This window comes from Lycorma delicatula, chromosome 5, assembly GCF_047948215.1.
Source record: "Lycorma delicatula isolate Av1 chromosome 5, ASM4794821v1, whole genome shotgun sequence".
Classification (NCBI taxonomy): domain Eukaryota; kingdom Metazoa; phylum Arthropoda; class Insecta; order Hemiptera; family Fulgoridae; genus Lycorma; species Lycorma delicatula.
In genome coordinates, this window is record NC_134459.1 from 100,463,833 (window position 1) to 100,478,901 (window position 15,069).

The window sequence follows — 15,069 nt, forward strand, 5'->3', positions numbered from 1 at the left end:
TATTAACTAGCTACATAATATTATCTGCTAACAGATAATTCAGTTGTAGAGCAATGGTCTTATAATTCAAAGGTTACTGTTACAAATGGCTACGGTTAACTTTGGAATACACTAATGAACTTCTAGTTGATCCAGAGGTAACAGGTACAAATCTTCTTTGATTATTTACGTGCTAAAGGCTCATTATGCAGACACTGCTTTTGATCCAATGGAATAATGATTAATGATAATAAATACAGATATCATTGTAATTCCAAATTTAATTAAAACTTAACAAGCAAAAAAGTAACAATTAATTTGAACTGATATGCACAAGTAAGCAGTTTCAACTTGCAGTCACATCATCATAAAATACTGATGATATAATAAAGTAATGATAAGCATTTTGAAATATATACGAAATTATAATTATTAATTCTTACCAATTAAAATAACTAAATAAATCTCACATGACAAAAAAATTGAAAATTCATCTAGAGCTATCTAAAACCAACCTTATATGTTTTCTAATCAAACACTCTTTTATTATTTAAATCTCTGTTAAATTTAACAACACTAATAACTATTATTAAATTTTATATTGGTAATTAATAATAACAGTAACTAAATTTCATGTGTATAATAATCAAAAATTACTTCACTGTTTACTCACCTTGCTGTTCTTTAAGATAATTTGCATTGACAGAAAGCCAAACATTATGTTTTTTGCTAGCTTCTGTTGGAGTCATTATATATGAATTGATTTCATCATCATCCAAACCCTCTAAATCAAATTCATCACCATCTACATTTAGAGGATCAATGTCTGTTTTCGGTGGATCTGTGGAGGACTGTTGATTGCTGGATGGTTCCAAACCCAGACTTTCCATACTTGGACCTAATTAAAAAATTATATTCTATGTTAGTGGTATATACAGTCAAATAATTTTAAGTGAAATAAATTATGCAGGAAATAATTTAGGCATTCAATTTCAATTTAAAGAAAAAAATTAAGAAATTCTTTTTTTTATGAACCGTGCTAACATGATTAATATGCAACATAATGTAATAAAACCAACTTAATACAGACATTACCCTGCAGCTAATACCAGTTTATCTATTAACAACTGCTTAATGGAAACTGCTTAATGATATTAAATTGTTAAAAATCATTTATAAAAATTGCATACTAAACAGGTTTTCTAGCCTTTTTAGGCTAAGTGTTGTTAACAACAGTGCACTGGTAACCACATGGAAAAAGAGCCTGAATAATTATCTCCGATAGCTTTTCTGGAAGAAGAATTCCTAAGTTACTTTGAAAAAAGTTTTAATAATTATATTTTTTAATAATTTTGAACTGTCATCGCATTTTCTTATACTGTTCAATGAGTAATTTATAATAAACTAATTTAAATAACTATCAAATTACTTACAATTTTATTCAAGGAATACTTTTGCATCATTTACAAAGTTATTAATTTACATATAAAATTAAGTGCTGAGATAACATATCATTTAATAAAATGTTTCTAGAAATTAACATTAGACTGATCTAATTACCTATTTTATTTTATTTTATATTTTTCTTATATCCTAATGTACTGAAATAGTGAAAAATTGTTCTTATAATAAAATGCTAAGTAATTTTTTTACTGATCCACTTGTTTATTAAAAAAAAACTTAATACATGTATAAATAATAATATTATTCTAATAATTTTAACAGATATTAGAATAATTAATTGGTGGGTTGGGTTTCAATTAACCACACGTCTCAGGAGTAGTCGACTTGCCGCTGTAAAAGACTACACTTCATTCATCCTTTGAAGTAATACCTTATGGTGGTTTCAGAGGATAAGCAGAAAAAGAAGATGTTAGAATAATTAACATTAAAATAAAAATTCGATCGTTCATTTCGAAAGGAAATGAGATAAAATTTATAGAACATTCTTAAGAGTTCATTAAAAAAATAATTATTTCAATTAAATTCATTTAATAAATAATCGTCACACTAAACAACATAAACGGGAGCATGGCATGTAACATAAAATAAAGTTTTTCATAAATCTCTCTGTTAATTTCTCAGCTGGTAAAGATTCTGGCTGATTCCATGTTGAATTCACAGCAAGGTTTTACCACTTTTCATCCACCCCTACTGTTTACGCCGTTTTAGCGTAAAGTTTCCGTTATTTTCAATGAATTCCAAGCTAGGGTGGGTCCCGTTGTTTTGTTACAGGAATGTTAAATTTCACTTTGTTTCGTATTTTTGGGCTTGTCTTTTATACCTGTTTCATTATTTGTTCTCGTGTTTGACACTCCCTCCGTCATCCTTAGTGACCGCGTCCATTCTTCTATCGAATTATTTTTGACTACCCTTTTCATACACCCATTATTCTTTCGTTCCCTTACTAATACATGCACACATCTCTTGTTTTTTACACATACTCTCTCCTGTCCACTACCTGGATCTGGTTTCCCCCTTTTTTCTTTCACGCCATCTTTTCGGCAGAGTAGATCCAACATCTCACCAGTGCAGTCGCCTATGGCCATACTCTCCTGCAAACTTTGTGGTAATATTCTCATTCAAGCAGAATCTCAAAACTCGTCACTACACATCTGAGATTCTACGCATCATTCTACCACTAAACCACATCACACCTCTGTATTCCTGATACACCAGTGCGGACTACGCCCAGGATTACATATGTATTCATTTGTATTTGGTTTTACGAGTTCATCTCTTGCTAATATTTGTGTGTGATACAGGCAAGTGCAAATTATTCATTATTATTCATATTAAACGTTTATGTTATCCTTGTTCATGTGTAGCCCATTTTATGGGTTATTAAATGCAAACTATCGTTCTTATCAAAGCTACTTTTAATTTAAACACTACTTCAGAATTATAAAACTTATGTGCGATATATTTCATATATTATTATTGATAACTATTATTATATTTCGTGTTGTTCATCAAAAGTTCGTGTTCAAACGTCAGTTACTCAGAGCAAATTACCTTTACTTGAAAGGTTTATTGCAATCAACTCTATCATTTAATCTAATTTAACTTGTTAATTGCCGAGATTAATTCTTATCTATTCATGCACTGAATTCATATTCTCTTAAATTAATCTAAAGAAAATTACTCCTGATATAAAGTTATGTTTTTGTACTTCTTTGTAACTTAATATTTTCAAGAAAGCTTACTATTAGAATAAATTCTATTTATATTATTATTTATTTTAATGTGATTATATTGTAATTAATGTTTTCTAAGCTAATGAAATCTGTTCATTGCTAATCTTCATAGTACAGCGTATGTTAGTAGTGCAACTGTTTTCCAGTTCCACTTTCTATTGATGTTATGTCTTAAGCATCTAATTTAAAATTAAGGTGTTTTATTTTCTCTTATTTTCCGGCTCTGTTACATTGTGTATTTAAAAAAGGTTTATTCATGTATTTTGGTATTTAACAGCATTATTCATTTGTTGATTCAGCTGATATGTTAAGTATTATTAAGTTATGCTAATTTCATAATTTCTAGTTATGTTTTAAGATTATAATTATAACATAAGTTCATTTGTTACACTTTCAATAAAGTCCAATTTCTTTTGGCAAATACTAGCTGTGTGTTTTTTGTTACCTTTACCCAACACCTACTATCAATTTAGAACAATATTCACACATATTAATTTCAGATCAGAATGTTAAAGGAATGGATAAATGTACAAGTATACTAGTAAATAAAATATTCATTCGTGAGTTTGGAAATTCTTATCATGGATGAAATTTATGAATATAAAGACAAATGACAAAGTTTATTACTGTCATATTATATTTTTAATGAAAAGCTTTACTTACCTAAACCAGTAGAATTGCTCAGTAAGTTACTATCTTCATTGCTATCATTATCTAAACACTTTTCAATTACACCAAAAGTAGATTCAACAACTAACTGATTTGTTACTTGATCTTCAATTTTTTCTCCATTAATGTCATCACTACTGCACACACTATCTGATAATTCATGTTTTTTATGCTTTTTCTTTGCCTCTGGTTTTTTAGTTTTTTTCCTTTGTTGTCTCATATCCAATTGTCTTTCTATTTCTTGCTGCAATTCTGATAACTGAATGCCACTTTGTTCGTCTTCCATTAACTAAAAAAAATACATTAATAATTTTTTTTATAAAAAAAAAATTTCATTTATCATAAATAATGTGAGGACAGTTTCATAAGTAAGTATAGATAAAAACAGAATAATAATTATTCTAACTGAATTGAATTTTTCTTTCAATATGGCTTGACTATATTTATTTTTAATCGATAAAAACAGATTTATAAAAAAATGTGAAAAATATTTATTTTTCAACATACCTAATTTTTTTAACTAGCCTGAAACAATAAACCAGTTGTGTTTGAGATATTCATAGTGATAACTTAATTGTTATCAGAAATATTTTTTTCTCTAAAACATTCTTTACGTTTGGGAATAGATGGAATCACTAGGCACAGGGCAAATGCAGTAGCAATTCAAATCTTAATTCAGCTAATTTGGCCATTGCTGAAGCATGAACTGCAAACACTACTAATTGTATGAAACATCACTTATTTCTTGGCTAATATCATTTTCTTGATTTCGTTGAAAAGATTTGCAATAAAGTAGAAAAATATTTATTCCACTGCAAAATCCGTTGATTTTGCAATGGCTAGGCTAATACTTGCCGTTGTCGATTGTTTTTCCTTTTGTATGATGAGTTGAAAATTATGCCACACCCAAAAATACCAGTGACCATATTCTTTCCAGCAGATGACACTTAATTTGCCTTATTATCAGTTTACCCGTTTGTGTCCATTGATTTGACTTCCATTGTCTCAGGTGTATAGCGATGAATCCAGGTTTCATTCATGTTACGAATCAGAGCAAAACGTCATCAAGGTTTCAATCAGGGTTAAAATGCTCTAATTTCTGTGATGAAGGATCTGTTCTAACAACGTTTTAGTAAAATGCAAGTAAACATAGCAAATATCACATGCAAAGCTTCTTTACATTCAAATGTTCATATAGGGTGGTGTACACACATTTAGTTGGGATGCTTCAGCTATTTCTCTGGTTTTAATCTACAAACACCAAAATGATATTATTGACTGTTGTGATCATTTCTTGGGTTGTCAGCTCACTGGGAAGTCTGCAGTTTGTCTTCACGACTTGTTCAGCCATGATTAAACTGAACTCATATGTGGACAGTTTTTAAATGATGATGCAAACTTATCAAGAACTGCATCTAACATACTTTTTATTCAATAAAGTCAGTCATTTTCTCCTTTTCAAAAAACAGATTTTTGTTACTGTATAAACTAAAATTTCTTCATTTCATTAAAATCACTGAGAGTATCTTCTTAGAAGACTGTCAAACATAAACTAAGTAGTGTCTGAATTGATATTAAGGGTTTTATCATTTTAACAATTGAAAAAGCAATTGATAATAAATAATGTTAATAGTGCTTTTATCTAAGCATTATTTACATTATTTAATAAAATGATCATATCTTAATAGATGTAAATTAAAACCAATTATCACAAAACGTCACAGACTTTTTGAAAAAATATTTTTTTTATGAGATATGCAGGCATTGACAGCTGTCATCATTTAGCCCGAATGGAAATTTGAAATGTATGAAAAATGCCATACCTGATTGGAATTTGAACCCAGGACTTTGGGTGAAAGGCGAGATGCTACCACTCATGCCACAGAGGCCGGCGAAAATATTATTATTGTTACTGTTCTCTCAATTATTGATTTTTAATCAAATTACTATCTCGAACTTCTATTTAAGTTATATTATTACATATTAGTATATTTGAGTATTATTGTTTGATTTATTAATTGTATATGTATGTATAGCATATCTGAATATATATATATATATATATATATATATATATATATATATATATATATATTGTAACAAGACCCGAATAAGGGACCTGGGTAATGGATTCCCTCCAATTAAGAAAAAGAATGAGAAAATATTAATGAAAGAAATCCAGAAGGGTAGTAAAAGGGATCCTTTTCTCAGGCTAACAGGTCCATTTAACAATCATTCTTTGTAATACTGTCAGTGGCACACCTTCAACAGCTGTCGTTCAACGAGAAGGGTTACCAGATCAGAATAGGAATTCATGAGAAAAACAGATTCTGTAGGTCAAGAGAATATAACTACTCCAGAACCAGCAAGTTAAGGGTCACTATGAAGCTGTGAGGTCTGCTCGATGTGATTGTGAGATGGCGTTATCAGTCAGTGTATAGTAACAACTGAAGTGTACATCACAAGCATTCCAGAGTGGACAATGGGTGAATGGAGGAAGTTGTTCGGTAAGTTATTGGTAGACAATAATGAAAAGTGACAGTATTAAATTCATTCATGAACTATAAGGTAGTTTTACTTGTAAACGGTAAATGTACGTGCAGAGAATGGAATTGAATGAACTTTAGGCTTGTTAGTGGTCATTATAATGTCTTTAGTCAATGGGACTGTGTTCTGGTTTTTATGATTTAACTACCTTTAAACAACTGCTGTCCTTATTTGAAATACTATTTTGTATGTAATCTATTATTATTACTGTGGCTGGTATTACTATTATTATTATTATTTATTTTACTTCCTATTTTCTTATACATATATAAGCCTATCTCTCTCTCTCTCTCTCTCTATATATATATATATATATATATATAATATTCATATATGAAGTTATAATATTAATATATGTCATTATAATATAATGTCTTTATGGGATTATTTTTATATTTTAAAGTTGCCTTAGATCACGCGACCATTACTTGGTAGCTGATCAAATCAGTATTCACATATTATGTTAACTAATTAATAGTTTTATATGACGTCGGTTCCTTTTCAGTATCTGTTATAATTAAAAAGTTATACATTTTTTAATTTTAAATTAATTTTTTGTTTAAGTTTGCAGGTGGTGCTAATAAGTTTGTTATGGTTTTAATAAACAGTATATTAAAATTATAATTTAATATTATGTAAGTTAATATAATTTATTTACCCATGTTTTGGTGGTTTTATGGCATTTTTTTTTTCAATTATTAAAAAGTTAGTTTTTCCACCATTTCAGGGTCTTGATTTACAAAATTGATATTTATATATCTTACGCATTTTAGTAAATCTAACTTTTGTGCGTTTGAACCAACTTACAGTGATAGCATACACTTACATTTGATAGCTTACGCTGTTATTGTGCAATGATTAAAAAATTTTAATTTTGGTAGCCATTTTGAGGTGAATCTGACAGTTGATCACGACCATTCATGTATATTTGCAATCTTCTAACTATGTTTAATCCTAATTCAAAACCAGAATCAAAAAATGTTCACACACATACACACAATACATATTGAATTCAATTACAAACTGTACGTTTGTTGAATATACAAACAGAATACTTAAGAAATGGTTACATTAATGGAAGAGAAAGTGATTGAAGCAAAGCAAATAATGATGAGTAAATGTCAAATAAAGGGGGAAATAAACTAATAACATTAGTTCCGTCTGTTTCTAATAATATTAATTCCGGTTATTAATATTAACAATATTTGGTTGGTTATTAATATTAATAAACTAATAATATTAATTCCATCGGTGAGTTAACTAACCCACCAACAAAATGCTCAAGGTCCTAGCAATGAGATGCATTACACCCACAATCCATCAGGAGATTTTGGCAAATATATCCCATAGCACTTTAACCTTGCATAACATATTACTGATCAAGTTTAAATTAACCAGCCTAAATGTGCATTGCAACAAGAACTACCTTTCCTCCAGAAATTAAAGACATATCTAAGAGCAGATATAGGATCCTAAAGGAACAACAACCTTCCCCAAATATAGAATTTGTAGGATGAGGAGGTAGCCAACTGTGCTGTAAACTGTTCATCCCCTCTGGAGGTTGAAAAATACAAATGGAGAGAACAAAAAATTATAAATTAATTATATTCATACAACCTTATGAAGTCGTTCTCTATCTTTCAGTCTAGCTGCCTTATAAGAAGGTGGATCTTGTTCTTCTTCTAAATCAACACTGAGGAACTCTTCAGGTGTTAGTGAACTTGACAAAGTTTCACCAAATTCAAATAATCTAAATAAAAAACCAAAAGAAAAATGTACTTTGAGTAGCATAAAAGTAAAAATACAATGTCACCGTATCCCAAGAGAATCCATATAATTTAGTGGTAACATAAATCTAGTAGTAGCACACACTACAGCAACATATTATTATAGCAAATATGGTATATAATTAAAACTCTAAAAACTGATGTAAAAGAAATGAAAATAAAACTGAAACCTTTCCACTCAAAACTTTTTTTAAGGTGATGAGAATTCACGTAACGCACATAATTTGGTATAGTGCACTTTTACCTAAAAAAAAACGTGTTAAATTTGTTAATTTAAGACATTATAATAAAATATATTTAATTTAAAGCTACTTTTACTATGACTGTTTTATAAAGTTTAAATTATGCGGCGGAACCTGTATCATAATGAGAGTCATTATGAAACAGATTTTCATTATGATACAGGTGTTCAACCAATCAAAAGTCTATTCTTTGTAACCATCGGTCAATCTGAAGTGGATATTGTTTAATGTATCAGCTGTTTTTTTACTCTTGTTTTAATTCAGTTTGGTAGTTAGCAAGTAGAGATTAATTTGAAAGGATTCCAATAAGTAACTAAGTTCTATATTTACTGTTTATCCTTTTGTTAATGATGTCAAATTCTAAGGAAGAAATGTTTTAACACTGACTGATATTAAAGAAAAGATAGAACTTATGATTAATAGCTTATTGCAACAGGAATATATGGTTTAATGTATTTTTTTGAAAAAAAAATAGAAATTCTGTAAACAATGTAATCTATCATTGATTTAAATCAATGCCAATATTTTCTCAGCTGTACAGAAAGTACAGTGTGCAACTCTATAATGATCATTAAATGTACTGTTGCGAAATTACAACATCCTCAAGGCTCGTGTCATAACTTACTTTGCACTCTTGCATTAATCTAACATTATTGGCTTGTTGCATAATGTATGTTCCATTCTCACAATATATTAAAGAAAATATGTAAACTCATAAAAGTGTTTTTTAAGTATAAACCTAGCTGACAAAAGTCTAATATTGTGATCTGATCTAAAAATAATTATCTATTCTTTTGTAAATCTAAAGATAAAAATCTCAAAGCTAAAAATTAAAGCAGAGTGGTATAATGAAACAAAAAATGTTTTAATAATAATTTATCATACCCTTATAGTGTCAAAAATGCATAAAGGGTAGCATGCTGAGGAGAGGGGACACTTATTAAAGTAAAATACTGCCCTTAACAATTACTAAATATCTATTATTAGATTAATATGCAAAATAAAAAGTGCATGAATAGTGTTTTTCATTCATTATAGGAATTAAATATTCTTCTGGTTAGACCAGATGGCATGAATATACCTTTTTTAAGTGAATTTCTTATGACTGAGAATGAAATGATAAAACTATTCTTCATACAAAGAAAAATTATACTGTTAAATTGGTTAAAAAATTTCAAAAGATTTTTATGTATGAGGGTCTTCAGACTTTTTTCATATATTAAAAGAGATAAAAATGTTAATGGTTTTTTAAAAAAAATATATATTAATCTGATCAACCCAATTACAGAATTAATAAAATAAAATAGGATAACACCTACCTTATTCCATAATCCAAGCAAGAGCACTTTTGCAAGTACCTCGCATCATCATTGTTGCTCTATATAATTTGTCAAATCGTTCGTAGTAAAGTACACATAAAATTAGAAACACTATACTATACATGTAATATACATTTAAAATTGTTAAAAGATCTTTTTCAATTAAATCAAAACAGAAATAAAACTAAATTTTTTTTAAATTCAAAAATTTTAAATTGTAAATTAAAATTAAAAATTGCATATATGTAAAATATGAAGTCATTAATAAAATTAAATTAAAATCAATAATAAAAATAAAATAGAAATCCATGTATGAAGCTAGTCAAAGTTATGTAACTGTACAGAGTTGAAATATTATGAATTATCCAACTAGTCTTCATGGATTTCTATTTTATTTTTATTATTGATTTTAATTTTATTTTATTATGACTTCATATTTCATATATATATGCAATTTAATTTTAATTTACAATTTAAAATTTATGAATTTAAAAAAAAATTAGTTTTATTTCTGTATTGATTTAATTGAAAAAGATCTTTTAACAATTTTAAATCTCATGTATAGTATAGCGTTTTTAATTTTAATGTGTAATTTGCAACTAACGATTTGACAAATTATATATTGCAACTCTGATGATGCGAGGTACTCGCAAAAGCGCTCTTGCTTGGATTATGGAATAAGGTCATCCTACTTTATTTTATTTTGTCGTAATTGGGTTGATCGGATTAATATAATTTGTATAGTGCAAAGGAATATGATTCCTGAAAGGATAGATTTTAGAAAAATATATATATATATTACAAGTATGGTTATTTAAATGGTGAAGAATTTTGTTTAAGTATAGTTAGTAGGGTTCAATATATGAAGATATGAAATAATAGCATTAAGAAAAGTGATCCTCTTTTTATTTTTTGATTATAATAACTGAAAGGCTGAAATACAGCATTAGTAACATTTTGACTCATCATAGTTGATGATTGTATGCCTTAGCAGAGTTTTTATGTTTTGTATGATTACAATTAGTACAATAGAGATTATTTATGTATTATTATTATTAATTATGTGCCTTTCTTCTGTGAATAAAATAAACATTTCACAATTCAAATTAAACAACACCTAAACCTGTATCTGTGAAATTATTCAGCTCTTAATAGTCATGAATAACATTATACACTTTTTCACAACACACAATCCAACAATCTGCAATAGTGAACAAGTTAATTACTAAAAAAACAACTACGACTACTTAATAATATTTTAAATTAACCAAAAGTAATTTACCGTTTTTTTAATGTACTCTCGTGAACATTAACTATTTGTATAATGTTTCCAACACTTCTGCTAAAGTCATGTAATCGTGCTGCCATGAGGAGGGCTGAAAACAGAGATTAGATAGAAATTATCATTTTCTGATCACTATTGAAGACATAGAAGTATGTATGTATGCACACATATATGTACATAAACATTTACAATATCCTCTTACACATTTTTTTGTTTTATAAAAATTAGCAAGTTGTCATGAAATAGCATATACTTCAATAACGTAAACAATCATAACACATGAAAAAAATATAACTAACCATATATTACAAAGTAGACTGATAATTAGAAAATTAAATATTTAGGTAAAGTAACTCCAAAAAAAATAAACCTCTATGAAACCAAACAATACAATTATTGTTATCTAACATGACAAAATACAAGGGAATATAAGAAAGGACCTAATTTTGCATGCTTCTGTTGCCATTAAAAAATCTTCCCACGAATCTGTTTAAAATTAACATTATTAAAGAAATAATACTACACTATTAATTTAGATTAGATTTAGTTTTTAAATTAAGTAAATTATACATTTAAAATTAGGTTTTAATTTTTTTGGATTAGTTTTTAAATAATACTAATTAAAATCAGTTAAGAAAGTGCAAGCTTGTATTTCCAGAAAAATCTTGTTATAAGGTTGCCCAAAAAGGAGTGTAATGTTTTTATGGTGTATGTATGTACGTATGTATGAATTTATGAATGAGTGAATGTATATTTGTTACACCGTAGCAGCTCAATGGGCAAACCGATTTAGATGTATGACCCTCCGTTGAAATGCTTGTTATGGGGAGTGTTATAGGCTATATAAATATGTATGTTTAATTGCAACTACAAGGCAGAAAAAAATCATATATACAATTAGAAATGGATAATCAATATTATTTTCAGTATCGATTTATTTCTATCAAAAATAGTTGTGTTTTAAGATCTGCTATGACACTGAATGAATTATTTATTTATAAACACTTAAGAAAAAATCTTATGATTTTTTGACGGGCATTATGTTCGATCACGTAAGCATGCTTTCTTCTTGCTCTTATTTGTTGGTGTTGCTTCTTCTTACTTACTGTTTATAGACAGTAAAGGAAAAAAAAAATCATATGATTTTTTGACAGGTAGTATGCATGGTTGATCATGTAAGAATGTTCTTTTTACTGCTAAATAAGAGTATTAACTAATAATCCCTTTCTTTTATTAATAAAATTAATAAATATATAAAAATACAAATATAAAATATAAATAAAAATAATCTATGCTTAGAAATTAAATTAATTAATTTGTAAATTAACTGACAACGGACTGCTTCTAGCAGGAACCAATTTAGATGAATGATTCTGCGTTGGAATCCTTATGTAACCGGGAGTATCATAGGCTGCATAAGTATGTATATACATATATATGTTTAAATAAATTTGAAAAAACTGAAAAAATCTATCACATGATGAATGAGTTGTTTTTGAATAATTCACATCTTACGTATGAGATACGAGGTTTCCGAAGCGTTGAGATGTGAGTTATTCAAAGACTCATTCATCCGAGAGATTTTTCAAATCTATTACTTGATAGATCAAATGATCAGTTTTATTCTTGTAACTAGTGTTTTTATACGACTGCCCAAAAACGAGTGTAATTGTTATTGTTTATATATGTACGTTTTTTTCACCGTAGCAGCTCAATGGCTGAACTGATTTTGATAAATGATCACGCATTGGAATCCTTACATTACCGGGAGTGTCACAGGCTACGTAAGAATGTGTGTGTGTGTATGTACATATATATATATATATATATATATATATATATATATATATATATATATATTTATATTTAAATAATTTAAAAAAATATATAAAAAATTATCGTCTGCACGATCTTCAATTATCCTATATTAAAGAGCGATATTGCTTAGGAATGTTTTTTCAGCAGTCATGTTTTTTAATTTTCAATATTTATTTCTTGTTTAATTATTACTCCTTAAAATTCTGAATTCAGAATAGCTATGTTTAATTGTTTTTATTAATTATTATGTTATTTCTACAATGAAAGTGATTGTTTATTTTTCTTAATGTAAAATAAAGTAAATAAAACATTATTTATTCTGGTCATATCATTTGTACTTTCAGTGTAAAATTGGTGATCAGGATAAGATATGGGTTCCTTGTATAGCATGCACTGATTGTTGTTCTGTATATTTAAGAGGATGGCTGAAAAGTACACAGAAGGCTTTGCCACTTGGTGTACTTATGGTTTGGCGTGAACCAAAGAATCATGTAACCGAATGTTACTTTTGTTTAACAAGTGTGTATGAAATTTCTAAAAAATCTAAACATACTGTAAAATATTCTTCATTGCAATCTGAGGTCTGTACCTCACAGTGAAATTATTCCAGTTCCTGAGCCATCTGCAAATGTATGTTTCGAAAGCAGCAATGAAGAATCAGGCAGTACTGAAGAAGACTTTGATTTTGAATATTCTTCCAATAAGTCACATCTTATATCACAAGATGAATTAAATGAATTGGTTAGGGATTTAAATTGATCAAAAAATCAAGCTGAACTGTTAGGATCAAGACTGAAAAGTTGGAATTTACTTTTAAAAAATTAAAAAATTTTGGGCTTTCGAAGCCGACAAAAAGAACTCTCTCAGTACTTTATTGATGAAAATAATTTGGTTTATTGCACAAATAATGATGAGCTTATGTTGCACTTAGGACAAGTTCATAAACCTGAGAACTGGCGCCTTTTCATAGATTCGTCCAGGTATAGTTTAAAGGTACTACTACACAACGATAACAAATATTCTTCGATATCAATCGCTTATGGTATTAATTTGAAAGAGACATACAATGTGATGAAAGATGTTCTTGAAAAAATAAATGACAAAAAACATAGCTGGTGATTTCAAAGTTATAGTTATTTTGTTAGGAATGCAGTTAGGCTATACTAAGTACATGTGCTTTCTTTGCGAATGGGACAGTCGAGCTAGGGATAAACATTATGTTACCAAAGAGTGGAAGAAATGAGACAACTTAACTCCAAATGGGAAAAATATTATTCATAAGCTCTTAGTTGAACCCAAAAAAATATTCACCCCCTCTCCATATCAAGCTAGGACTAATGAAAAATTTTTGTTAAAGCAATGAAGGATAGTCCCGGATTTTTGTACATCAGGTAGAAATTTCTGAATTTAAATAAAGGAAAAATTAAAGAAGTATTTGTTGGTCCTCAAATAAGAGAGTTGGTCAAAGATGATATATTTAACTCAATGTTAATTAATGTAGAAAGTGCAATTTAGGCTTCATTTAATAAAGACGTTAGCAAAAACTTTCTTGGCAAAGAAAAATCGGACAATTACCACGATATTGTTAATCAACTTCTTATTTCATACAGAGCTATTGGATGTAATATGTCTTTGAAAATACATTTCCTCCACTCATATCTGGATTGTTTCCCAGACAACCTCGGAGCTGTAAGTGACGAACACGGTTTCCAGCACACCATGTTGAAACCAGCAGCAGTTTCAATGTTTCCAGCAAGACATTTCGGTGATGGAAAGCCGCTATAAAGGGAAATGGAATACTAATATGCTAGCTGATTACTGTTGGACAATAATTCAAGATGTGCCTGAGGCTATTTATAAAAGAAAAGCATCAGCAAAATCATTCAAACACAGGAATGGCCATGGAAAATTATAAATTTTACAGATTTTATTTATATTGTCCCTTCATTTTTTTTTGAAGCGTAATTTATTTAAAACTAAGGGTGATGAAAAATTGTATTTACACATCTTTAATGTACGCAAAAAAGCAATTCAAGAAATGGTATCACACTTAGAGAAACATTAAAAAAATGTTTTTTGTCTATCAGTGTAATTGTTTGAATTTTAATACCATATTAAAGTTAATTCTGGATTGAGAACAGTCCTGCTGGGTACGGTTAATCATCTGTCAACTGTATTTGAATTAAACATAAAAGTAATGAAATGTTTGGTGATATACAATGCATG

General features: G+C 28.3%; 1 protein-coding gene across 1 annotated transcript in view; it reads right to left on the reverse strand.

Annotated features, from left to right (window-relative positions):
- Positions 1-15,069, reverse strand: part of Brf (Brf RNA polymerase III subunit) — a 195,889-nt gene that overhangs the window by 12,784 nt on the left and 168,036 nt on the right. The window contains exons 7-10 of the mRNA XM_075366757.1: positions 11,023-11,116; positions 8,010-8,142; positions 3,840-4,134; positions 653-877 (exon numbers count right to left, since the gene is read on the reverse strand). Coding sequence (XP_075222872.1) covers positions 653-877; positions 3,840-4,134; positions 8,010-8,142; positions 11,023-11,116 — 747 coding nt within the window. The remainder of the gene's footprint in view (positions 1-652; positions 878-3,839; positions 4,135-8,009; positions 8,143-11,022; positions 11,117-15,069) is intronic.